Here is a 25,972-nt window from a genome sequence, read left to right on the forward strand (position 1 = left end):
ATTTTACAACTGCTTGCATGTGTCTTTCTCCTAGATCATGCATAAATTGACTAACTACACTAATTGCATAAACAATATACGGTCTTATGTGTGAGAGATAAATAAATTTTTCTACTAATCTCATTTTTAGTTTTTTCACACTCGAGATGTTCATTCCTTGATGTGAGTGGTGTTGCGATTCCACATTATGAGAAATAGAGAAGATTGGGAGAAAATATCCCTTGTGTGTTTTGCATACACATAGGGTAATTTATTTATATTGTAAGATATGGGCCAATGCCCTTAATACATAATAGACTAAGCCCAAATAACAGAAACACACATCTTAACATCTAACACACATCAACTAGGAATAAAGTTAGAATATAATATATATGTGTGGTGCAATCCTCAAGTTGATGTATATATATCTTGAGCATGGAACTAGCCATTAATGGGTGATCCGATAGTGGATGGAATGATATGTCCAACAAACACAAGCATCACTAGGACAGGCTTTAACCTAACTTTGATACCATGTTAAGAAGTAGACTTTAAGTTTAATTCAACCCTACAGAACAGGCTTATAAAATGAGGTTTGCACCTATTTATATATTCTAAATTGGCCTTATCAGTAGTCGATGTGGGACTTCCAACAAGAAAAAACTAAAAGTGTAACCCACTAATTTGTAGCTCACGTCGCCCTATCTATGAAACAGACAAGAGAAAGGAAATCAGAGGTGGTGGTATTAGGACTACAAGAAAGAATTCTTGGAGGAGATGGTGCTTCTATTTGTTGTTCCTCTCATTTTATGCAGTAAAAAGCTCCTATTACTTTCTCTTTTCCAAGAAATTTGGTTCCTAACCGTAATTTACTCTCCAATAGAGATTCCATGGATGGGTCAGTTAGCTTATTCCATTAATTGGTGTTCAAAATCTTACAGTTCTGCCAAAGAGCCAAACTCACTTGGATTCAAACAAGATAACATGCACTTTGACATGGTGGAGTTTTTGAAATAGTCCTTGATACATAAGACTAAGTATGCTTCCTCCTTCCCTGAAATTCATCAATGCGAGAATTTGGTACACTGTCATCTAATCACATGGGCTGGGCAGTCCATGCCCTAGTTTTATCAGAACATGTGTCGCAATGTGCAACATGTTATTTGTTCTATTGATCGTCACATGAAGATCATGATCCAGAAGTTCTGGTGGAAGCTACAGGCTGATCAAATTGCTCATAACCCAATGTTTTTTGCCATCAAGTGGTACCTCCAGCTACAGAGCTCAGGCTGTGTACAGATCCTTATCTTTTCATGACACTTATATCTAAACCAAGATCTAGCCATGACAATAGTGGTTTTCTTCAATGCTGAACCAGCCACACAGATTTATGTGTAGCCTCATTCCCTCTTGTATATCTCTTTCATTTTGGCTTTACAATTTAGATTGTACCTTACCCTCTTCCCTGTGTATTTTTTCTTGTTTAATTGTTTCTGAACAAAAAAATAATACAGAGTAATTATGGTCATGGCAGATTTACAATCATTGGCTCTCCAATATTAAGGATTGGTGTATAAGCAGACAACTATGGTGGGGACACAGGATACCTGTATGGTACATTGCTGGAAAAGACAATGAAGAGGAGTATATAGTTGCTAGAAATGCTAAGGAAGCACTTGAGAAAGCTCACAAGAAATATGGGAAGGATGTAGAAATATATCAAGATCCTGATGTTCTTGATACTTGGTTTTCTAGGTAGTTTATTTCATATATCTATTTCATTTTTAGATGCATCTGGACGACTTTCTTTTTGTACATAGTCGAAATGAGAATTCTGTATTGTATATATCCAGTGTTTATAAATGTATTTGGGCATCCATTTAGCACATTATAATGTATGGGGATTGAGTGTATGGCATGGCATTTTTTGTTTATGCTGCTAAACATGTGTCTTGTACTTGGTAGATAGATTCTCACATTTCTTTTTTGGTTTCCTCTTTTTTCTTTTTTGTGATCCATATTTATGCTTTTTATGCCGCCTACCCTCACATGCATTGAATTTTATTCTATTGCCTCACCAATTACAGATAATTGAAGTCTACGGAGTCCTCTCTTTCCTCATTTCTACTTTGTAAATGGCAATTTTCCTTGTACTTTTCTGATAACAAAGAAGACAAAGAACAGAAATAGGGAGTGCAGAAAAGATAAAAGGCACATGAAATAAGAGAGCAAAATACTGTCCCAAAGTTAGAGCTTGACACCATGGACTTCCATTTCTATTTCCAAATTCCTCTTTTCTCCATATAACAAATTTCAAAGAGTGGTGCTCCCTATTTCCTCTTTAGTAATTTCAGTAATGCTTTTAATGGTGTTTCTAGATATCCATGTTGAGGGACTGTGGACATCTCTGCACCTTTTATTTCCTCTTATTTTCTTTACTTATTCCAAATATACTCCCATCTATTTGTAAACTCTTATTTTTTCATGTTTGTGTATTATTAAAACGTTCTTCATGTCTTTTAAAATTTTCCTTTCTGGGTAAAGTTGTTCTAGAATTATGTATTCTTTCTTCTGCTAATGGGAATATGGACATTGAAAGGGGTGAATGAAAACAAATGCTCTGTTTCTTTTTGGAAGGATTTTTGGTTTAGGCATTCATTGGTCTTCTTTGAAGCATTTTGCTTAGCGTTTCTTCCCTGAGTTTCAATCTGCTGAACTATCATGTGTAGGCTAATTGTGTTGTAGTTGCTCAAATCGTTTGATGAAATTATTTTTGGGCAAATCTTAAACCTGATGTGGCCATTTTCAGTTGTTAAATTTCTTGTGATTTTTCTGTCAGTTGTTTGGGCTAACTATAAACTCATCTTTTATCAGCGCACTTTGGCCTTTTAGTACCCTTGGATGGCCAGCTACATGTGCAGACGATTTTAAGCGATTCTATCCTACCACAATGCTTGAAACTGGGTATGTACTTCTGATTCTTAGTGCAGATAAAGATTTTACTTCACTCAGAAAAAATGCAGATCAAAGTATGCTACCCTCTGGAAAATATAATGATGATATAACTTAGCCTGGAAACAAGCTATTCTGCAATAAATGCTATCTTGCGGCTGGGTCAAGTATTTATGCATTATGCAATTTTAATTACTTTAAAAAATGATTTTTAACTTATACACAATCTAATTTGAAGGTAATAAAATGTGCATCTTCTGTTATTGAAAGTAAGTTTGAAAACCTCCAATCACCGAGGTGGAGGCTCTCCTTCTTGCTCATGAGTCACGCACCAATCAACACCAGAAAAACCTTTTTCCTACTACATTACTCGTCTACTTCTGAACATCCACAATCTTCCAGGTTTCAGCAATAAAATACAACTCTAGAGGAAACTGCAGTCACTTTTCTGTATGTGATGGTGCCGTAGTTCTCCTGGCCGTGGCCGTGGTGGTTGTTTTGCTAACTTTCAGTGTTAGATTTGCTTCAAATATGGTCACACTACTAATGTATGTGTTTATCGTTCTGATTCATCTTTTCAACCCCATGAATCTTTGGGTCTCTATGATCCGACCACCAATCAACCTCTGCACATCTCTACCACATCCTTCACTCCTTCATCTCAATCCCCTTTTTTTGCCACTTCTGCTATTTCTCTTGCCTCCAATGTGCCCACTACTATGCTAGCCAATTCATCCACTCCAGGCCCTTTTACTACTTGGATCCCTGATTCTAGAGCCTCCTTCCATGTTATTGGAGACTCAAAATATTCAATAGTTCAAGCATTTTAATGGTCTTGATCAAATTTACATTGGCAACGATGAGGGTTTGAATGTTCTTGGGTCTAATTCTACATGTTTTAGCCATCCTAACTCAAAATTTTCTTTATATCTTCACAACTTACTTCTTGGTCCATCTATTACTAAAAATGTCCTAAGTGTCACTAATTGTGGTGTTTACTTTGAATTTTATTGAATATAGTAAAACTAGATATAAGATTAATCTCTCTTGTGTCTAAAACACACGTAAGGTAATATATTTATAATGAAGAATGATACAAATATATATGAAACCAAACATAAATATAATAAATAGAAGATATTATTAAAAAAAAATTAACAATGTCTACCAATATCAAACAATAGCAAAAGTCCATGTTTCCTTAATTGACATAAAACACTATATATCTAACATTCCTCTCGCATCTTGCATTGCATCAAAGACATATTTTTATTGGATGGCATCAGATTGCCGTTGTAAATTGCAACTTGTGTGGGAGCAAAATTCCTTGTGGCGGTTTTCTCGCTTTGGGTTGCATGATGCAGTTTTATAAGCTAAAACTTAAGCACAACTTTTTATTGCTTCGAAGCCCAATTACCAATCTTACTCTATTATGAGTTTCTAGTGCAATATAATAATTGTGTGCATGTTGAATTCCGTAAATTTTTAAGGATCTTACTACTATCTGTTGATTTATGATCTACACTTTGGTTTCCAATCTTGAGTAAGATCTTGATTTTTGCTTATGAAGAAGTTTATTTCATTTTTCTTCTCTTAAAAGTGCTTTTGGAAAAGCTAGCTAAGTAGACTTTGCATATAATATAGGTGTTGCAATGCTCATAAAGATGTGCAGCTGCATGTTTTGCACATCTTCAAATTTTGACATTGATCTAGTTTGATTCTCAACCTATTCATAATTTTGTGATACTCTGAACAATGAGGGAACCATGTCAATATCGAACACCCTGGTCTCAATGTCATAGCAAGTACTAAAATCCTTCTTCAAGGAAAAAGTGTTATTTAAGTCATCCATATCTCTTTAGTAGAGGAATATCATATAGTTTCTACTTATCTTAGGAAACAAAGAATGCCACATCTAGGTCATGATCACTAAATCCTCATTATCCATATTGACAAAATGAGAGTCATTTGCCCTTATCCCTCCAGCATAAATGTGCTCTTATCATGGCCGTCCTTTCAAAATCCTCTAAATGTACTAACTCCACTACAAATTTTTATGGCCACCAAATTGGTAAGGGCCTATTACATTTGGATGATCATTAGGATCTAAAGGAATGAATATCATCTCAAATATTTGGTCTTGAGACAAAGGTCACGAATTTGATCCTTGTAGGATCTACACTTATGGGCTACACAAGTTGATACTAGCGGTGGTGCAAGACAACTTGTAATGACTCCATTGATGTGCGATTGCCAGTGTTGTCATCATTGGTTTGGGGCACACCTTTCTGGTCCACCATTGACAAATAAAGCCAATAATGGCAAGCAATGGACGTTGCGGTGGTGGATGTTGATATGGAAGTGGAAATATAGATCTCAAGATTAGGAGCTCAAATACCAACTTGATCTATATAAAAAAGTAAAGAATTATTTTATTAATAAGAAACACACCCCTCCTACATTCTCATCACCTTGTAGCAATCAAATTCTCTAAATAAGGAAATAAAGGTATGCTGAAATGAATAGGAAGATTGTTAAGATATTGTTTTCCTAATTACTAAGGAGATATTGAGGATATTTTAATTGTAATAATCCTCCACTTACGCAAGTGTCTCGTGCTTGTATGAAATTTCTAATTGCAGCCTTGTGTTTAATGCTTTACTCTAGTTCATTTCATATTTAGTTGTGATTTTAGTCTTAGAAATTTGCATTAATTATGATTTTTCTTCCAAAAACTTTTAAAAATCTTTTCTAGCTCCTTAAAATTTGGAAAAAATATGGTTTTAGTCCCTTAATACTATATTTGGAAGACTAAAATAAGGTTTTTAAGATTTAACATTTAAGGATAATAAATTGTTTGTAGCACCAGGGATTAGAATTTTTTATTTTTAGTTTTTAGGGACTAAAACCTTTTATAAATTTTCGACCAAATCAAAGTTACTCCAAATTTTAAGGACTAAAATCATAATTAAATCTATGGTCTATTTCTCTACTATTTATTTCATTGGGTAGTTCTATAAAGTAATACTACTTTTTACATATTGACAGGCATGATATATTGTTCTTTTGGGTCGCAAGAATGGTGATGATGGGGATTGAATTTACAGGAACGGTTCCATTTTCTTATGTTTATTTGCATGGACTCATCAGGGATTCACAGGTGATTTCAAGTTATACATGTATTTTGGGTTCCAACTTTTTGCACCCTACAATTTCTTGAACACCTCCCACAGTATTCTGGAATACCTTGTGCTCTGGAACAACTTTGCAGAATGTACAAAACTCATGTTCCGAAATGCAAGGGATGTGCCTCAAGAAAATTGTGGAGTGTAGAAAGAAACACTATGTATTTTGTAATTACTATGGTGTTACCAAAACATCTTTTTGTTTCATGATATTAAATCTTATATTTTATGTAATGGCTTTGTAATTGAAAAACTTTATGCTACTATTACTTAACAAAATATATGGAACAATTCAAACTTGGCAAGTCATGTGCTTCCATTTTTATTTTGAAAAGTCAAAACTTAGTTGGAAACTTGGCATCTCAAGTGTCAGGTATTAGTGTTTTCATTGGTTTTGGAATATTGATATGTTCAATTACTATACCAGCCAGGTCAAGGGATAACTCAGAGCTCTCTAATCTTCTAAGGTTTAACTTGCTATGTCTGTTCATTTTGCGTTCTTCTCTTGGTTAATACAGTTGAAAACTTTGCACCTCAAGTATTAGGTATTGTTAAGAAGTGGACTTTAAGGCTAACTCAACCCTATAAAACCGACTTGTAAGGTGAGGTTTGCACCCACTTATATATTATAAATTAGCCTTATCTTTAGTTGATATGGGACTTCCAACACACCCCTTCACGCCGAGGTATAGACATCATCTCGAGTGTGAGACTAGACATTATGAAGAGTTGCCTAATTTTTAAAATACAACTTCATCTCCTCATTTTCACAAAATTTCAATTCTTGAAGGAGTTGTTTATTCCCCACAAGTTTATTTGCAGCTAAGGCCATAGGTCTATGTTCAACTTTTGCACTAGATCAAGCAAAAACACTTTGTTTCTTACTTTTTCAAGGTATAAGATTCCCTCCAAGGAACACACAATATCTTGTTTAAGATCTCATGCCAATTGGACAACTTGCCCAATTTACATGATAATACCCAAAGAGTTGATTATTTCCTTTATTCTCATACAACAATCTTTATCCTAGGGTCCTTTATAGATATTTGAGAATGCATTATCATAGCATTCTAGCGATCAATGTTAGGGTTCTACAGAAATTGACTCAACTTCCCATTGGGTAAGAGAGATAAGGTCTTTGTTATAGTGATATAAAAGAGTTTTGCTAGCAACCTACTTATCACTCTCAGTTCTGGAAAAGTTCACCTTGGTGTCATTAACTTTTTGATTTGGTTCATAGGACTATCAGCAGGCTTGCAATTTGTGAGGCATGTCTCCTAAGTATCAACATTTCTTTGTTAAATGAGGACACTTTCGTTAGAAAGCCTAGATCTTTAGTTTGAAAGGGGCCGAATAAATGCTTTTTTATTTGGGAAATTTTAGTGATATCATTTCTTGTAATAAAAATCTCATCAACATAGACCATATGATAAACATGTGTCCTAGGAGAAGTATATCAATAAAACACTAAATGATCTGTCTCGCACAGTTTCAATCCAAAAATCTACACAATATGACTAAATTATTCAAACCAAGTTCGAGGTGATTTTTTCTGGCTAAAGAGAGACTTATGTAATTTACAAATTGAACTAGACTCCCCATAAGCAACAAATCCATGAGGTTGCTTCTCGTTGATTTTTTCCTCTATATCACCATGAAGAAAGACATTTTTTAATGTGAAGCAAGTGAAGAAGCCACGGGCAAATGGGAACTATAGTAAAGGAAAAGACAAACAATGTGATCTTAGCCTCAGAAGAAAAAGTATTGTTGGAAGTCCCACATCGGCTAGAGATAAGGCCAATTCAGTGTATATAAGTAGGTGCAAACCTCACCCTACAAGCCTGTTTTGTGGGGTTGAGTTAGGCTTAAAGTCCACTTCTAACATGGTATCAGAGTCATGGTTAGAGCCTATCCTAGCGATAATTTGTTGTTTGTTGGGCATATTGTTCCACCTGTTATCGGGCCGCTATCGGACCACCCATTAAAAATGTCTAATCCCACGCTCGAGATGTATATACCTCAACGTGAGGGGGGTGTGTTGGAAATCCCACATCGGCTAGAGATAAGGCCAATTCAGTGTATATAAGTAGGTGCAAACCTCACCCTACAAGCCGGTTTTGTGGGTTGAGTTAGGCTTAAAGTCCACTTCTAACAAGTATTATAGTAGTTCTGGCTATAAATTTGAGTGGATCCCTCTAGCTAATGGGTGAGCTTGACGTCCATGGATTTCATCAATCATTGTTTAAAGTCTCACATCAACTAGGTATAAGGCCAATTTACATTATTTAAGTGCGTGCAAATCTCACTTTACAAGCTAGTTTTGCAAAGTTAGGTTAAGCTTAAATTTCATTTATTATTATGGTATTTGTTGGAAGTCCCACATCGACTAGAGATAAGGTCAATTCTTAGTTTATAAGTGGATGCAAACCTCTCCCTACAAGCCGGTTTTGTGGGGTTGAGTTAGGCTTAAAAAAACCCACTTACTAACATGGTATCAGAGCCATGGTTAGAGCCTATCCTAGCGAATTCTGAGTGGGCATTCTATTCTTCTATTCCACCCGCTATCGGGCCGTTATCGGACCACCCAATTTCTACTATCACGCACGAGATGTCTATACCTCGGCGTGAAGGGGGTGTGTTGGAAGTCCCACATCGACTAGAGATAAGGTCAATTCTTAGTTTATAAGTGGATGCAAACCTCTCCCTACAAGCCGGTTTTGTGGGATTGAGTTAGGCTTAAAAAAACCCACTTTCTAATAGTATTCGAGCTTAGAGCCTATCTTAGCAAAAAATTTTATTAATTGAGTCTATTGGTCATGTTCAATATAATAAAGAAATTATGTATGAGATTAGTCTCCCTTTGTATTGAATATACACATAGGGTACTAATAATAACAAATTAACTAAAGATAAAAGATAAAGATAAGATATCTATATAAGATATCTAATAATCTAATATATCTAACACTTTCCCTCAAGCTGGTGCATACAAATTGTATTTTCTAAGCTTGTTACAAATATAATCAATTCTCAATCCCCTTAAAGACTTAGAGAAAATATCTGGTAACTGATCATTTGAGTTAACAAACTCAGTCTTGATGTCTCAAAATACAATCTTCTCTAGAATGGAATGACCGTCAATTTAAATGTATTTGGTCCTTTCATGAAAGACAGGATTGGAACTGATATGATATGAAGAGCTGCCTGAAGAATATTTCTATTGAAGAATGATATAAGTATATATGACAACCAAATATAAATATGGTAAATAGAAGATATTTTTAAAAACTATATCTATCAATATCAAACAATATCAAAAATCTACGTTTCCCTAATTAACATAAAACGTAATATATCTATCAGACTAAAATCCACTTCTTAACATTATTTTTTTCTATATTTTGAGAGAAGTAAAATAAGGAAACCCAAAGTATATAAACTTTCTTAATTGCATATCATCATATCTATGTATTATTTTAATATATAAATTCAGCACATGCTTTTGGTAGAAATTCTATATTAGTGTATGGAAAATTAGAAATTGATTTTATGAAACATAAAGCACTTTGATAATTATGTTTTGGTCAAAGAGCATAAATAGTGACACTTAGTTATGTAATTGTTCGATTTTTTAAATATTTTCTACAAAATCATTCTGTAAACATGGCTGGGTTTTAAACTTATGAACTTTAAGGTCTAACCTATGCATGTCTGTAAACTGATTATGTAACAATTGTATTATTTTCAGGGGAGAAAAATGTCTAAAACATTGGGAAATGTAGTAGATCCCCTTGACACTATCAAAGATTTTGGGACAGATGCTTTACGTTTCACACTAGCTTTAGGCACAGCTGGCCAGGTTTGTTTTGCTGTATTCTAATTGTAGACTGTTGTTTATTCCATGAAAAAATTGATTATCTTAGATGCAGATGGGATGCTGTTTTTCTCTTCCAGGACCTTAATTTGTCAACTGAGCGGTTGACCTCCAACAAAGCCTTCACAAATAAATTGTGGAATGCTGGCAAATTTATATTGCAGAACCTGCCTAATGAGAATGATACGTCTGCTTGGGAAAAAATATTGTCTTATAAGGTAGGGACACTCTTAGCATCCAATGATTAGACAGCTAACCCTCTCCCCTCTTTTTAATGAGTTATACATGTTTAAAAGGATGACACCCCAGTTAGCACTTTCTAAATCCCCTCTTTCTTATTTCGTCACTTATAAAAATCTTTTTTTCAACTTTTTTCTCTTTAGATAAAAGAAGAAATTAATTAAGATGGAGAGAAAGTTACAAAGGGAAAGGAATAGTACAAAGCACAAAAAGAAAGGAGAAAAAGGAATGTAAAATCAACTAGTTGCATCAAACTGTAGCTGATGTTGGACATTGTAACAAAAGTTAGCCTCTTCCTACCTAAAATTAAGAATTAAATTAGGGACCTCGGACACCCAACATTCAACCTGAATGTTGAAAAAGGAATTCCACAAGGAGTCTTAAACACAGCGGTGTAAGAACAAGTATGTGTTTGGTTCTGAGCTTTCACTACTACATTACACACATCAAGGAAAAAGCCTGATGGCTCTTACAAACATGAAAATGTCATTGGTAATTATTTTATTGAGAACAATGTCCAAATAAAAGATGTGACCTATGACAGACTTGATTTCCATAACAAGAAGAAAACATCAAACAACCAATTTGAATTGTGGGATAAAAGCTTTGCTCAAGAACACTTCAGGAATTCCCTATTCTTTAAGTTGTGAAAGAAGTTACATTTCTACTAAGTAACATTATCTTTCATGCTAAAAATTTCTTATGTGAGACGAGAAGAAATTTAGATAGCAGAATGGTATAAGGGAAACTTGTGGTCCTCTTGGAAGTAGACATAATAATTGTTGCCTAGCTTTGAACAAAGCCAAGACTTAAATGATATTGTAAATACTAGATTATTAGAATAAAAGTATCCTTAATATCTCCATAATGATTAGGAAAAAAATAACTTTAGAATCTTGCTATTCGGGTTAGTATATTTTTATTTCCTTAGTTTAAAGAGTTTGATTGTTATAAATAGATTTGGTATCTTGAGCAATGTTTAAGATCCAAATGATGAAGCTCATTGTTTCTGTTTATAATAGTCAAACCCTTTAAAATAAGGAAATAAAATTACATTGGCTCGAATAGGAAGATTCTAAATGTATTTTTTCCTAACCATTATGGAGATATTAAGGATAAATCATCTTAAGTGGAAGTGTTAGAATAAGTCATCTTAAATAGAATTTATTGAAAAGTTGTGTGCTTTGTTTGTACCTAGTTTCTAGATATGACCTTATTCTTTTCTCTTCCGTCTCATTCATTGTATCTAAAATCTCCTATGTCATTATAAATATGAGATCCTAAGAGAGGGAAATCACTCTCAAATTCATTATCTATTCTTTTTTATTCATCTCAAGTGGATGAAATTCATACTAGTTGACCCCAAAATAAAGGTGTTGAAGACCCCACTTCATTTTGAATTAAGACCAAATTATAATATATATAAGTGAATGCAACTTGACCTTAAAAGTTGGTTTTATGAGATCGAATTAGGCTTAAATTTCACGTTTTGAAGATGGTATAAGAGACATACAAAACCTATCCTAGCAAGGTGTTGGTCCTCATGTTTAGGACTAAAATAGTGGATTGTTAGGATTAAAATATCCTCAATATCCATAGTGATTAGGAAAATTATGTTTAGAATTTTTCAATTCATTTCAACATATTTGTATTTCCTTATTTTAAAGAAATTGAGTATTTCAAACAGAAATGATGAGAATGTAATTTGTGTGATTGTTATCAATTAAATGATTTTTTATTTCCTTACATTGTTCAAGTGATGGTATATAGCTTTTGAAAATCATGAAGTGAATACTTAAGAATATAGGGTTGCTGAAGAGCTTTTGCAAAAAACAGTCATCAGACCCTTCATTTATATAAAGGGAGAGAATATCATAAGTCTTGAATCAATACAAAGGGAGAGAATCTCTTGATTATAGGGATGATGCAATCTGACGTTAAATGAAAGGATAAAAGCAATAATAATGTAAGAATAATATTGAATCAAATATAACAAAACTCTCAACAAATTTGCATCAAACCTCGTCCCACCTGTCATGGTGTCACTGTGTCAGGAGACTCTTTTATACCTCAGGATTCAACCAAAGTACCACAATTATATTTTCATTCAGGATCTAGGAATTGACTCATGAGGCTTAATGCAAATGATATGTCAAGTCTAGTTATGGTAAGGTAATTCGGCTTTTTCACGAGAGTTTAGTATTCCTGGATCTAAGAAGGGATTCCCTTCTGATATGAAACAAGTTTTGTGTTGCTAACTTCAGAATTATACTTGTTTCTTAAAAGCTTGAATAAAAATTGTCTTCATGCTCATTATTTATATAAACAAAAGGAGAGAGAATCCCTTGATTATGATACAATTGAACATTAAATGAAAAGATAAAAAGGGTAATATTGTAAAAATAGCACTAAATCAAATCAAAATAAATCGTTGTCAAATTTCATCAAATCTTCGTTGACTCTCAATATGAATATTAGTAGGAACTCTACAGACATGTGAAAGTGAAGCAAATAATAAACTAGAAAAGTTAGTATGATCAATTTATTGTGACACTTATCATTTTAATGCAGGATGCTTGCTTAATATTCGTACTGCAGTTACTTCTAGCTTGGCGGATGTTTGCTTAACACTCAACATATTGTCTTAACTAAAACTTTTTTTATTGTGTTCAGTTTGACAGTGAAGGCATTGTGGTTAATCTTCCTTTACCTGAGTGTTGGGTGGTAAGGAGTTTTTGTTTTTAGATTTTGTATGTTGAGAATGTTGCTTGTCTGTGATAATCTTGATTCAATTTTTTAGGTGTCAAAACTTCATTTGCTCATTGAATCTGTCAGTGGAAGCTATGACAAATTTTACTTTGGAGAAGTGGGACGAGAAATATATGACTTCTTTTGGGCTGATTTTGCTGATTGGTATGTTGCTTTTATACTAGTTGTACTAGTGTTTGTGTTTCTATTGGTGATCTTTATGGGTCTTTGCATTGCGTTTGACTAATGCTCTCTGATCTTTTAGGTACATTGAGGCTAGTAAAGGGCGTCTTTATCACTCTGGAGTTGGAGGCAACTCTGTTGCTTCAGTGGCACAGGCTGTTCTGTTATATACTTTCGAGAACATACTCAAAGTTCTGCATCCTTTCATGCCATTTGTAACTGAGGAGCTGTGGCAGGTAAATTTGATGCACTCTATATATAACGCAGCACAAAAAACAAAGTTATAGTGATGCTTTTGTATGTTTCTGTAATTTCTTGCTTTTAGGTTGATGGGACTTATTATTAAACATATTTATGATGATGTTTTCAAGTCTTTGCCATTCAGTTAAACTATGTTGTCTCCTAAATAAACAAAAATGCATGGATTGAATCTGGAGAAGCCTAGGCTTCTCAGAATCACAATTGGGAATTTTAGCTTCCCCTTTAATAGCTATTTTCTTAGGGTTGTTTCTGCAACTATTTGGATGTTGGATTCTTATCACATACGAAATAGTAAAATCGCTACAATCATCTATAAAAGTAAGAAACCAGCGGGCACCATAAACATTTGGGACAGTTGAGGGACCCCATACATTGGTATGAATTAAATAGAAGGGCAAAATGCATGTATTATTACTAATTGGAAAAGGAACACGTTTGTGCTTAGCAAGCTCACACACTTCACAATTGAGACTTGCCACATCTAATTTGCTAAAAAGGTAAGGGAATAACGATTTTATGACCCTAAAGGAAGGATGTCCGAGGTGACAATCATGTAGGAAGACCTTCTCCCTGTTGGTCTTTATTGAATCAGAGAAAAAGGTGTTGTTTTCCAGGTCTGGTGGAAGATTTGGGTGGTCCAATTAATACAAGTCATTCCATTCTCTAGCATGTCCAAGTATCCTCCCCTAGTACTTGTTCTGTAGAACACATTGTCACAAAAATAACATTACTTGAAAGATCCTATATGAGTTTTTTTATGGAAATCAAATTGACAAATAATTTAGAAATATGAAGGACATTCTTAAGGGTTATGGATGGTCTTATTTGGACTTCTCCATTACTTGCTCCCATCATCAGGGAGCCATCATTTGTTGATATTTTCTTGTTGCTAGGGCAAGGGGTGTAAATTGAGAAATGTTTGGGTAGGGGTGTCATGTGGTCGGTAGCCCGAGATTCTAGTATCCGATATGGGTTATGGTTTTTATCTAAGGCATTAAGTTCAAAAGAAGAACACTCACCAAGCGTCTTGAATGTGCCAGAGAACAACTACTTGGTGACTTATCCATCTTTTTGAGGAATGATCTCATATGTTCGTTCTACTTCATCCTAGTTAAGTTGAATCGCACCTCTATTTTCTTCGTCTGTTGCAGCACTTATGTGTGTTTGTCCTCCTTTCTAGTCTTGTCTCCTTTTTCTCCCTACTCCTTGTGACAATTATGGGATCCCCAATCTCTACTAGGTGGCTTTCCATGTAGCTTCCAACGTTTATCGCGAGTGTGGCTAGGCTTGTTACAAAAGGTACACCAAACTCCTTCATCTTTCTTCTCGATATTGGCTATTCCCCCCTTTTTTGAGTCTATCATCATGGCTGATCCGAAAGCTATCATGGCTGATCCGGAAGCTATCATTGCTGAACTTTCCATGGTTGGGGTTTCCAACATTATTCCTCTTTTGCCTTCTGCACTTCTGACCATAGCTACTACTTCACTTATTCCTAGAATTTTGTCTTTACCAAGAATCTGGACTCTCACTTGATCAAAATCAAAGTTAAGCCCCACCAAGAAATCATAGACTCTATCTTGCTCAATATACTACTTGAGAATTAAACTCTAAAATAATTCTAGAGAGCTTGATTGATCCCTCTCATAATCTTCTATTTATAAAAATAAATTGATACAAGAGTACATGATAATTAGGGTAACCCTAGACACAATATAATCATGATAATTAAGGTAATCCCAGACATAATATAATCATGATAAATAGGGTAACTCTAGACACAATATAATCATGATAAATAGGGTAACTCTAGACACAATATAATCATGATGAATAGGGTAAATATTCTAACACTCTCCCTCAAGCTGGAGCATACAGATTATATGTAACAAGCTTGGAATAAATAAACTCACTCCAACAAAATCAACTTGTCTCGAATGTCAAGACAATAGACATGGTAACTTTGGCTTCGAACAAGATGCACATATGCTTTAGACCATCGAGAGAGAATGTCTACAAACCAAATTGGACTCACAAACTAGCATAACCAAAGAGACTCTCATAAGCTTATGGAAAACAATATTGGACAACCACGAAACTTCAACTAGCACCATGAACCTTCAAGTAGGATGACTTTGACAAAGTTGATTTCCATCAAAAGTGGATGACGAGTGGTAGACATTGACAAACTGCAGAGACTGGATTTCCATCAAGTAAGGATGGGGCCTGCATGGCTAAATGCGACAAACTGTAGAGATTGGATTCCATTAAGTATGGATGGGGCTTACAGTAGCTAAAAGCGACAAACTACAAGGACTAAATTGTCATTACTGACTGATGGGACCTGTAGTGGCTGAAACAAACTGTAGTGACTAAACTTCCATTACTGATTGATGGGGTCTGCACTGGTTGAAACATACTGCAGGGACTAAACTGCCATTATTGACTGATGGGGGCCTGCAGTGGTTGAAAGCGACAAACTACAGGGACTAAATTGACATCATTGATTGATGGGGCATGTAGTGGCTGAAACATACTACAGGGACTAAACTGCCATTATTGACTGATGGGGTCTGCAGTCGTTGAAAGCGACAAACTACAGGGACTAAGTTGCCATCATTCATTGATGGGGCCTGTAATGGCTGAAACATACTCCCCCTCACGGCGAACGACCAAAATGATGACACACCGATGACAAATCGTGAAGGTGGAAGATCATAATGGTCTCCATAATAAAAAACAGATTTGACAAAGGACTGGTAAATTGTTTGACTAAGATTATGAATCTTGCCAGAAATAGACTCCCCTCATGCCATGAGGAACCTTCAACCTATGACTTTGGTGTTGAAATTCCTTGGTGTTAACCAACTAAAAACACTGACTCTCCTTGGGGACTTGTAAATAAATGACACAAGCCATCAAAAACATCACAGCTGCTACAATATGCAAACTAAACACACATTATGAAAGAGAGACTAAGGAACAATGCTGAAACTATTTTTTTTTTCTTTTGGCCAAGCGAGACGAAAGGTAGTGGCGTAGTATGATTCTGACATTGGGAAGGTGACTTGTGACAAACACGTGCCGGAAGCTGATCGGAGAGAAGTCGTTCGTGACCGTGCGTGTGGAGGAGAATGAGGCAGCGACCACCCAGGATGGGTCACACTCCTTAAGGCGACAAAACCCCTAACTTTGTCGGAGAAAAGATGACGGTGGCGGCAGAGTCGGACAAATGTGGCGTGCGTGGTGGTGCCTGGATGAGAACTAGCCCTCGACATCGGGCGGGATTGACCATCGCTCAAGGAGGCGATCCAGATCCATTGGTCGTCGAACTAAACTGTGGCGGTGGCCGGCGGCAGGCATTAGCAGACGGCGTCAGAATGGCAGGGAACAAAATTGATAGTGACAAACTTATGTGAACAGCTCCTCACAGTGGAAAAATAGTGCCAAGTGGACAACGACGAACGACGAACGACGTCAGACAACGACAAACAACACCAGACAGCGACAAATTGTGCCAGACAGCGACAAACTGTGCCAGACAGTTGCGGACAACAACTAAGGTTTAGAGACTAGATAGAAACCAGAACAAGACTGCTCATTGAGGTATTTAAGAAAATATGAAATTTTTAAGACCGCCGGTGGCGGCAGCCACGGGCCACCAGCAGCAACAAAGACAGAGTAGGAAGAGACTCAGACAACCTGCTCTGATACCATGTTAGAAATGGACTTTTTAAGCTTAACTCAACCTCGCAAAACCGGCTTGTAAGGTGAGGTTTGCACCTCACTTATATATATATATATATATATATATATATATATATATTATAATTTGGCTTTATCTCTAGTCGATGTGGGACTTCCAACACACCCCCTTCACGCCGAGGTATAGACATCCCGTGCGTGATAGTAGAAATTGGGTGGTTCGATAACGGTCCGATAGTGGATGGAATAGAAGAATAGAATGCCCACTTAGAACTCGCTAGGATAGGCTCTAACCATGGCTGTGATACCAACTTGAGAATTAAACTCTAAAATAATTCTAGAGAGCTTGATTGATCCCTCTCATAATCTTCCATTTTTGTAAAAATAATTTGATACAAGAGTACATGATAATTAGGGTAACCCTAGACACAATATAATCATGATAATTAAGGTAATCCCAGACATAATATAATCATGATAAATAGGGCAACTCTAGACACAATATAATCATGATAAATAGGGTAAATATTCTAACAATACTCTTTGGGCATTGCTGAATCATCTGAGCACTTGGCATTCATGAACCTATAATGACCCTGTAATGGTCTAATTCTATCCATAGGATTTGAGTTGATTGGCATACCCTATAATAGTCTTGCTTTCCTGTTTTGCAGCGACACTCTTCACCTTCACATCATATAGTTGAGCAGCATCTTTAGCTTTGGAATATGTATGCTCCATGGCATTCCAAATCTCCTTTGTAGAATTAAGAAACACGCAAGTATCAGTGACTTCTGGGATCATGGAGTTCCATAGCCATGCCATTATCATAGAGTCATCTTCATCTAATTTTGTAAATCTGGGATCTTATTCTTTAGGAGCATCTTCAGTCAAGTGGTTAACTTTCCCTTTACCTTTCAAAGTTCTGCGAACAAGCTGGGCCTATTTCAAATAATTCTTCCCATTCAATCGATAGGCAGTGTTGAGGTTCTGCAGTTGTTCCTGAGTGTACTATGATGTAGTATTCACTACTTCAGGAATTTGGTCTTCCATGTCCATGCAGTACAACGACCTTAAGGCAATGAAGAATGGCGACCCAAAAAAATGATTTACAGTAATGAAGGCTGGTGGCTAGCGTTTGGTGTGTGACAGTAATGAAGGCTGTCTCGAAAGGGATGGTGGCAACAATGAAGGTTGTCGTCTAGGGTTTTGTTGTGCGTAGGTAGAGGCGGCACCCAAAATTCGAGAGCACTAATAACATGTTATAATTTAGGGTAGAATAATTCATCTTATTATGCTGAGAATACAATCCATATATACAAGGCTAGAATGCTATTTTAGGAAGTATAATATTAACTCCTAGACAACCAGATCCCTATGATTCAGGGATATCCCCATCATATACTGTAATTATAACATGCTAAGTAAGGAAACAATAAAACACAAATCTTGATAGAGATAATACAGCTAATAAGACAAATTCTAATAACTTGCCTACAAGAAGATCTTGGACTTTGGCCTTTAGTGAAAATGTTTGCTATTTGAAGTCCTCTAAGGACATGGGTTATAACCACTAGACACCCTGTCAGGGATATCTTTTGATAAAGTTCTTGTCAATTTCAATATATTGGATTTTATCATGTTGGACTGGATTATGGACAATACTAATGGTAGACTTTGCCTGAGGATGTCAACCTTGTCATCAAATATTCATCTAGAGTCCTACACACATCTTGAGCAAGGGCTTAAAATTAAACTTCTGCACTAGAACGAGATACTTTATCCTATTGTTTTGGTTCTCCAAGTCACTAGACATTCTCCAATAAACATACAGTACCCAAAAGTTGGTTTTGTCAATAACAAATCCTACATAGCCTGCATTAGTATATATCTTCAAGGTGAAAGGGTCTTCTTTCTTGAAAAATAGCCCCTTTCATAGGCTTGACTTCAAGTATTGAAGAATTTTGTCCATTCCTTCGCTGTCTTTTTCTTGCATACCATGCTGACTGCATAAACAAACAATGTCTGGTCTCGTATCTGATAAATAAGTTTTCCTAGCAATCTTTGATATTGTTTCTTTTAAAAGAGAGTTCTCTTCCCTTCCAATTCTATGATTTTATTTAATAGGAACTCCTGAAATTTTTCATCCCATCTTACCAATTTCTTTAAAAAAATCAAGTACATATTTTCTTTGGAAAATGAAAATCTCCTTTTCTGAATAAGTACCTCTATTCCAAGGAAATATGTAAGTTTTCCCTTAATTTTCATTTTAAATTGGGCTGCCAATTTTTCATTTAAAAATCAATTTCTAGGTTTCATCATCTACAATAATCGTGTCATCTACATGGACCAACAATAGTGTAAGTTTACCCATAACAAAGTTCTCTATGAATAAAGTATGATCTCCTTGGCTTTGCCTATATCCTAAGGAAACCATGCTTTTGACAGTGCTCGTAAATATTTCTCTTCCTAGAGTTTCAGTATTCATCAAACATCTTGCTCTTGCACACCGCAAATACAAAATGTATCTAACAATAAAATATGTTGAAATGAATAGGAAATTTTGAAGATATTTTCTTAATTACAATGGAGATGTTGAGAATAATTTTATCCTAGTAATATGCCATTTACAACACTAATAATTAGTAATGTTGAGAAGTGGATTTTAAGCCTAACTCAACCCTACAAAATCGACTTGTAAGGTGAGGTTTGCATCCATTTATATACTATAAATTGGCCTTATCTCTAGCCGATGTAGGACTTCCAACACACCCTGTCACGCCGAGATATATACATCTCGAACATGAGACTAGATACTAATGGGTGATCCGATAGCGACCCAATTGCGGGTGGAACAATATGTCTAGCAACACAAATATCGCTAGAATAAGTTCTAACCTGGCTCTGATACCATGTTAAGAAGTAGACTTTAAGCCTAAATCAACTTCATAAAAACGGCTTGTAAGGTGAGGTTTGTATTCACTTATATACTATGAATTGACCTTACCTCTAGTCGATGTAGGACTTCCAACATTTTTCAGCACCATAAAGGATATTAAATTATTTTCAAAATACATGGTGTGGATTACACAAGACAGTAAGACATCACCTTCTTTCAGAATTTTACAGATGAGTTGGTGGGTATGATCACCTTTAGAATTTGCACTATATATATAATATGTATGTCAAAATAAAAAACTGCTAAGCATGGTTTTACTGTTACACTTTCCTAGCCCTGTAATGTACAACAGAATCTTTGAGGGAAGATGAAGAGGATGAAGATGAAATGCCAGAGCAGCTAAAGTCTGCCTTGCCCTTGCTGAAGGCCTTGTGGACATCATCTTTGAGCTCCATCCTTTGTAAAAGTTCGTTTTGCTAGAATTTAGATCCCTAATTACCTCAACTTTTGATTAATAAATAAAGATAACATGTGGTATTACACAGTCAGCAAAGATAAGAAAAACATACTTGTGATAATACCCATGGGGTTTGTGTATCGTATGTTAAATGGATATTGTTTTTAAGAAGCAGTACTCACTAATTCTTTGCCTACACGGAGACTCTGCATAAGAAGGAAAGCCATTTCTACTGGATCAATTCCAGCCAATCTCCCTATTTTCTTTCTCTTTGTATACCTGCCTTTAAATTCAGCAGTATTCTATCTCAATATTTCTTCAAGTGACTATAAGATGGAACTGCTATCATATATATTTTTTTCTTTTGCCAATAGGCACTCCCTTACCGAAAACATGCTCTTATTGTATCACCTTGGCCCGAGACTCAACTTCCAAGGAACAATGGCTCTATAAAAAAGTTTGAAAATTTGCAGGCTTTGGTTAGTTTATATCTTTATTTTCTTCTCTCAACCTTTTCAATATTTCTTTGGAACATGATTCATTTACATAATCACACTTTTGGTTAGTTTATATCTTTTTATTTTTATTTTTTTTCGTTTTCTAGGTTAGAGCCATCAGGAATGCTCGGGCAGAATATTCTGTTGAGCCGGCAAAACGTATATCAGCATCTGTGGTTGCAAACAAAGAAGTTATAGACTATATTGCTGTAAGTGTGGTTACTCCTCATTTCTCTACCTCCAATATTTAAGAAAATGAATATGAATTGCAATTTTATTTATCATCATGTGATTCTTTTCTTTATTTTAATATATAAATCGTAAGTATGTTTTTGTTATGATATAAGGAGAAGGAGAAATCAGGTATGGTTAGAATATTAATGAGTTACTTGTGGTGTTAAACATAAATAAGTCTTAGAAAAAATATTAAAATGTAAAAAAGGTTTTCATTATTTCAACCCTCTGAAAACAGTGAGGAAATGGAGCATTTTATAGAAGATGCATTTTGGATACAAGTGTGCCCATACATATAACAAACTAACAAAAAGGACAGCTGGCACAACAAACAAGCTAATAATCTAGGATTAAAGAAGAAGTAATGTTTTCCTATTACACGTTATTATTCTCTAATAATAGGAAATAAGGATTGGTGAGGGGGTGTTCGTTTGACAGATTAAGCATTAGTTCTTTGTGAAAGTTGAAATCCTTAGTGAAGAGGAAACCCTTAGAGGAGAGAGTGTTCTATTTTTCTTTTCTTTTTCATATGTCCAATAAAATTCTTTTTTTTTCTAACTCTTCCCATTCTTGGTCCCTAACCTCATTCCTCTTGATCTTTTCTTCTTTCCGTCTACCTTCTTAAAAACTGACCTGCCCCATATTTGGAGGAATCAATTTATTTCTGTGCAACACTGGAACTGTAATCTTGATGAATTTCATAGATTTTCCCCTCTGCTCTTGTTCTTGAGAAAAAACAAAGTAATGTTGTGGTGTATCTTATTTTTCATCAGGAAGAACGAGAGGTTCTAGCTCTTCTCTCTCGGCTGGATCTACAAAATCTGGAATTCACAGATTCTTCTCCAGGCATGCTTTCTACTGAACTTTTTGCCCTCCATGGTTGAAGATTGAATTTGTATCATTTTTCTCAAGTCAATTATTTATTGGTTCTAAATAAATACTGGCGGCTGAAACAATGTCACGTAATATACTTCAGGAAATGCAGATCAGTCAGTTCACCTCGTGGCTGGAGAGGGACTGGAGGCTTATCTCCCTCTGGCCGATATGGTTGATATTTCTGCAGAAATTGAACGACTATCAAAGCGTCTTTCCAAGATGCAGAAGGAATATGATGCATTAAAATCTAAACTCAATTCTTCTCAAGTATGAAACGATATATTACTTACCCTCATTATTTGAATGTGCATTAAACCCTTGTTATTTATGCTGCTTAACTATCAAAATCAGATAATATAGGTAGATACGAAATGATTCTAAAACTGAGCAAAGGTAGCGAAGTAGTGTTCCATATTTTTTAACAGTATTTTTTGAGTGTTCCAGAGTTTTTAACACTATTTTTTAAGATAATATAAAATCTAAGATCAAGTGTTTCGATATCCGAAAACAACTCGGAGTATTTTGAAGTACCCAAATCTCACATTGAGTAATACAATACAGCATAAGGATGATTTTATCAGTATTAATTATAAATAAACTACTAAAGTTACTGAGTATTACCTGCTGATATTTTTGTTTAACGGTTTTCTAGGCTCCTCTAGTACTAGGTGTTTTTATAAAATTATTCTAACATGGATACACAAAAGTACAGCAAGAGTGTTTGCCAAATTTCTTATTGCTGTGACTTGCTACAGTTTGTAGAGAAAGCACCGGAAGCTGTGGTCCGCGGGGTGCGAGAAAAAGCCACAGAAGCAGAAGAGAAGATCAATTTAACAAAGAAACGACTTGAATTACTGAAATAACTTTCTATTGTCACAATAGAACGTTTCAGCTACCGATTAATGCCTGTTGTATCCAATTTCATGCCGTGTTATGGAGAATCAACAAGATTGCAGTACACCTGATGTCAGCAACAAAAATCGCAGTCTCTCTCTACATGGCATCATCACAAGGGAATAGATGTTTTGTCACCATCAGATGAGTTGTTGTAAGTGTAGGATATCCATTGACCTCAATTATTTTATTATAAGTTTGATACTGGGAAGAAACCATGATTGCAAAGTACATTGCTCATACCGATACTGTATTATTATTAATAAACAACTTCTTAGAATTCTTCAACAGTTTTGCCAAAATAGTAATGCCTTTTAGTGCTAAAACATTTGCAGATACCATCAATATTTATTTATTATACAATTACTATAAAAAATTGAATATATACTGCTCTATTGAGCTGTCTTTTTCAGATTTGGTTTTGGTTCGTAGAAATTTTAGGGTTGATATTGGAGTAACTGACCAACTTGATCGTCAATTCAGAGCACAAAAATACAGGAAACTTGTATATTAATGAGCGAGACAGAAGAATAAAAAATGATATTTCTTTTACCTTTTCCATACCTCTTCCATCTTCATAAAAAAATATGTATAAAAATGCATGAAAGTTTATGCAGCTTTAAGGTATATTTAAGATAAACTTGAAAAAATGTATTAATTATATAATATCCTATATACATTAATACTTACGAGTTTACTTAGCTTTATAATATATTTAAAATAAACTTAAAAATATATGTTAATTATAATTAGTTATAAAATATAACGTTCTTTGTTATATGCTTTCTGATTAATTTTAAGTTTATTTTAACACATAATTTTAAGTTTATTTTAAATTTATCTTAAAGTTAAATAAAGTTATGTATTTTGAGGTATATTTAAGGTGTATTTACTTTAGAAGATGATTTGGAGAGAGTGAGTGAATGAATTAAAGGGGATTTGAGAGTAAATTGATTGTTGTTTTCTTTTAAGAGATTTGGAGGTGAGTGAGAGTATATTTGAAATTAAAGTTTCTGAAAATTAGTTTAAAATTTAACCATAAATAAAATAAATTGTTTAATTGATAAAAATTAAAGATTATCAAAATATCCTTAATAATAAAAGTAATATAAAATTGTAATTGTTAATATTATATATAATTGTAAAAATTATTATAAGAATATAAAAAAAATTATTTTTAACATGAAAAAAATTGTATCATTATTATTATTATTATTAATATATTTAATTGTAAAAATTATTATAAAGAGGAAAAAAAATTAAAATTACTTTTTAGATGAAATAATTAAAATAATACATTTTTTAGGATTATTATTATTATTATTATTATTATTATTATTATTATTATTTGTATTATTATTTTTAATATTAAGAAGAAGCATGAATGAACTCTATCATGACCACAAGAAATACTCTACCTGATTAGACATATTTGAAACTACGTAATATATATATATATATCCAACAAGAAAAAAAAAACAAAATAGTTTGAAACCAAATATAAAATGCAAGAATCGAATATGAAATGCAACCGAATATTATGAAATGTTGGAACCGAATAATACGAAGTGCTGAAACTAAATACGTTTGGCTTAGAATCAAATACAGAGGCTTGGAATTGGATAAATGTCGTTGGAATCGATGCCATCTGCAAGTGGAATCAGTTCCACCTTCATCTTCAATCATTTTTCCTCTGTAATTTTCATGCTTAATATCTTCATCTCTTGCAGCCTTCATATTCAATCATAACTGTATGAGAACAAATTTGAAATTTCATATGAAATTGTTTCAAATCCGAACAAAGATGCAAATATTGAAAATCTGAACTATCCAGCAAATCATCGCTCTACTTCGCTTTCAAATTTTTGAAAACTAATATTATTTATCTCGTAAATCCATCTCAGCAAATACGCATAAAAAATGACAGGTATGCAAACGAACACACCCTTAATAATCGTGTTATATATGAAAGCATAGGCATGATGAAATGATGGTTTTACCATGGTGAAAGAATTATATTATTTTTTAAATTGGAATGTATTATCTCATTTTAAATGCATTTCAACAAATAATATATTATAAATTATATTAATTTAACATCCAACTTGAATGCTATTAAGATACTTTACTAAAATTCGTAAATTTCAAAATCTTTTATTTTGAAAATTTATTATCACCATTTATTAATAATATTATCGGAAATTGAAAGTTTCATTTACTTATACAAACAACCCAAAAGTAAACTTTAAAAGAATTTATAATTAAATCAAAATTTATATTATTTCACAAAAACCTGTCTAATAAATAAGTTTATATAGAAAAAAGTCATTTTCTCGAAGCAAACCCAAAGCTTTTTCCTGTCAGATCAATATTTGCAACAAACCCAAAGTTTCTTATTGTCAGATCAATATTTGCAACAATATTTATTCTAGTATATCTACAGGCATAGTCAATCATCACAGTCAAACACATAAAAAATGATGAGCTAACATATATACAAATGATGAGCTAATAGCAAAATCAAACATCATAATAATAACATACATCAAATAATTAGAGATTTAATATCTATTTTTATCTCTTTGTTGAAAGTGATTTTCGAGTTTTTTTAGCATTTAAAGTGAATTCTTTTTTTTAAATTTGTTTAATTTTGTCATTTTCATTAACAACATCCGAATCGTTAATGAAGTAGAGTCCTTGAATGAGTTGTCATGTAGTAGAATTCACAGCGGTTGGCTCACATCATCATTTCGTCACGTCATCACCATCTTCCTCAAATCAAAAACCTTAATTTTTATAGGTTTTTGTGATTTAATGGAAAGTTATTCACGCGTTTTACTCCTTGCAGATGCTTTCACGTCATTAATGGAGGTTGAACGAGTTCAATAATAGTGCGATTTAGGATTTTGCAGGTTTCCATGGAGGAAGCACGATTTCGCGAATTGGGTTTTTGCAATTTGTTTTGATGATGGTACGCGAGGAAGA

The 25,972-nt window shown here is 34.2% G+C and overlaps 1 protein-coding gene across 2 annotated transcripts in view; it reads left to right on the forward strand.

Moving 5' to 3' along the window:
* Nucleotides 1-23,275, forward strand: part of EMB2247 (protein EMBRYO DEFECTIVE 2247) — a 44,933-nt gene extending 21,658 nt beyond the window's left edge. For both annotated transcript variants that reach the window (XM_088111233.1, XM_088111234.1), the window contains 13 exons: nucleotides 1,517-1,737; nucleotides 2,857-2,946; nucleotides 5,983-6,094; nucleotides 9,868-9,978; nucleotides 10,074-10,211; nucleotides 12,907-12,957; nucleotides 13,034-13,146; nucleotides 13,247-13,400; nucleotides 20,861-20,965; nucleotides 21,091-21,192; nucleotides 21,991-22,063; nucleotides 22,194-22,360; nucleotides 22,849-23,275. In XM_088111233.1, coding sequence (XP_087967359.1) covers nucleotides 1,517-1,737; nucleotides 2,857-2,946; nucleotides 5,983-6,094; nucleotides 9,868-9,978; nucleotides 10,074-10,211; nucleotides 12,907-12,957; nucleotides 13,034-13,146; nucleotides 13,247-13,400; nucleotides 20,861-20,965; nucleotides 21,091-21,192; nucleotides 21,991-22,063; nucleotides 22,194-22,360; nucleotides 22,849-22,956 — 1,545 coding nt within the window. In that variant the 3' untranslated portion in view covers nucleotides 22,957-23,275. The remainder of the gene's footprint in view (nucleotides 1-1,516; nucleotides 1,738-2,856; nucleotides 2,947-5,982; nucleotides 6,095-9,867; nucleotides 9,979-10,073; nucleotides 10,212-12,906; nucleotides 12,958-13,033; nucleotides 13,147-13,246; nucleotides 13,401-20,860; nucleotides 20,966-21,090; nucleotides 21,193-21,990; nucleotides 22,064-22,193; nucleotides 22,361-22,848) is intronic.
* Nucleotides 23,276-25,972: the final 2,697 nt, after the last annotated feature.

Source organism: Vigna umbellata, chromosome 4 (assembly GCF_029865625.1).
Source record: "Vigna umbellata cultivar VRB3 chromosome 4, Vumbellata_1.0, whole genome shotgun sequence".
Taxonomy (NCBI): Eukaryota; Viridiplantae; Streptophyta; class Magnoliopsida; order Fabales; family Fabaceae; genus Vigna; species Vigna umbellata.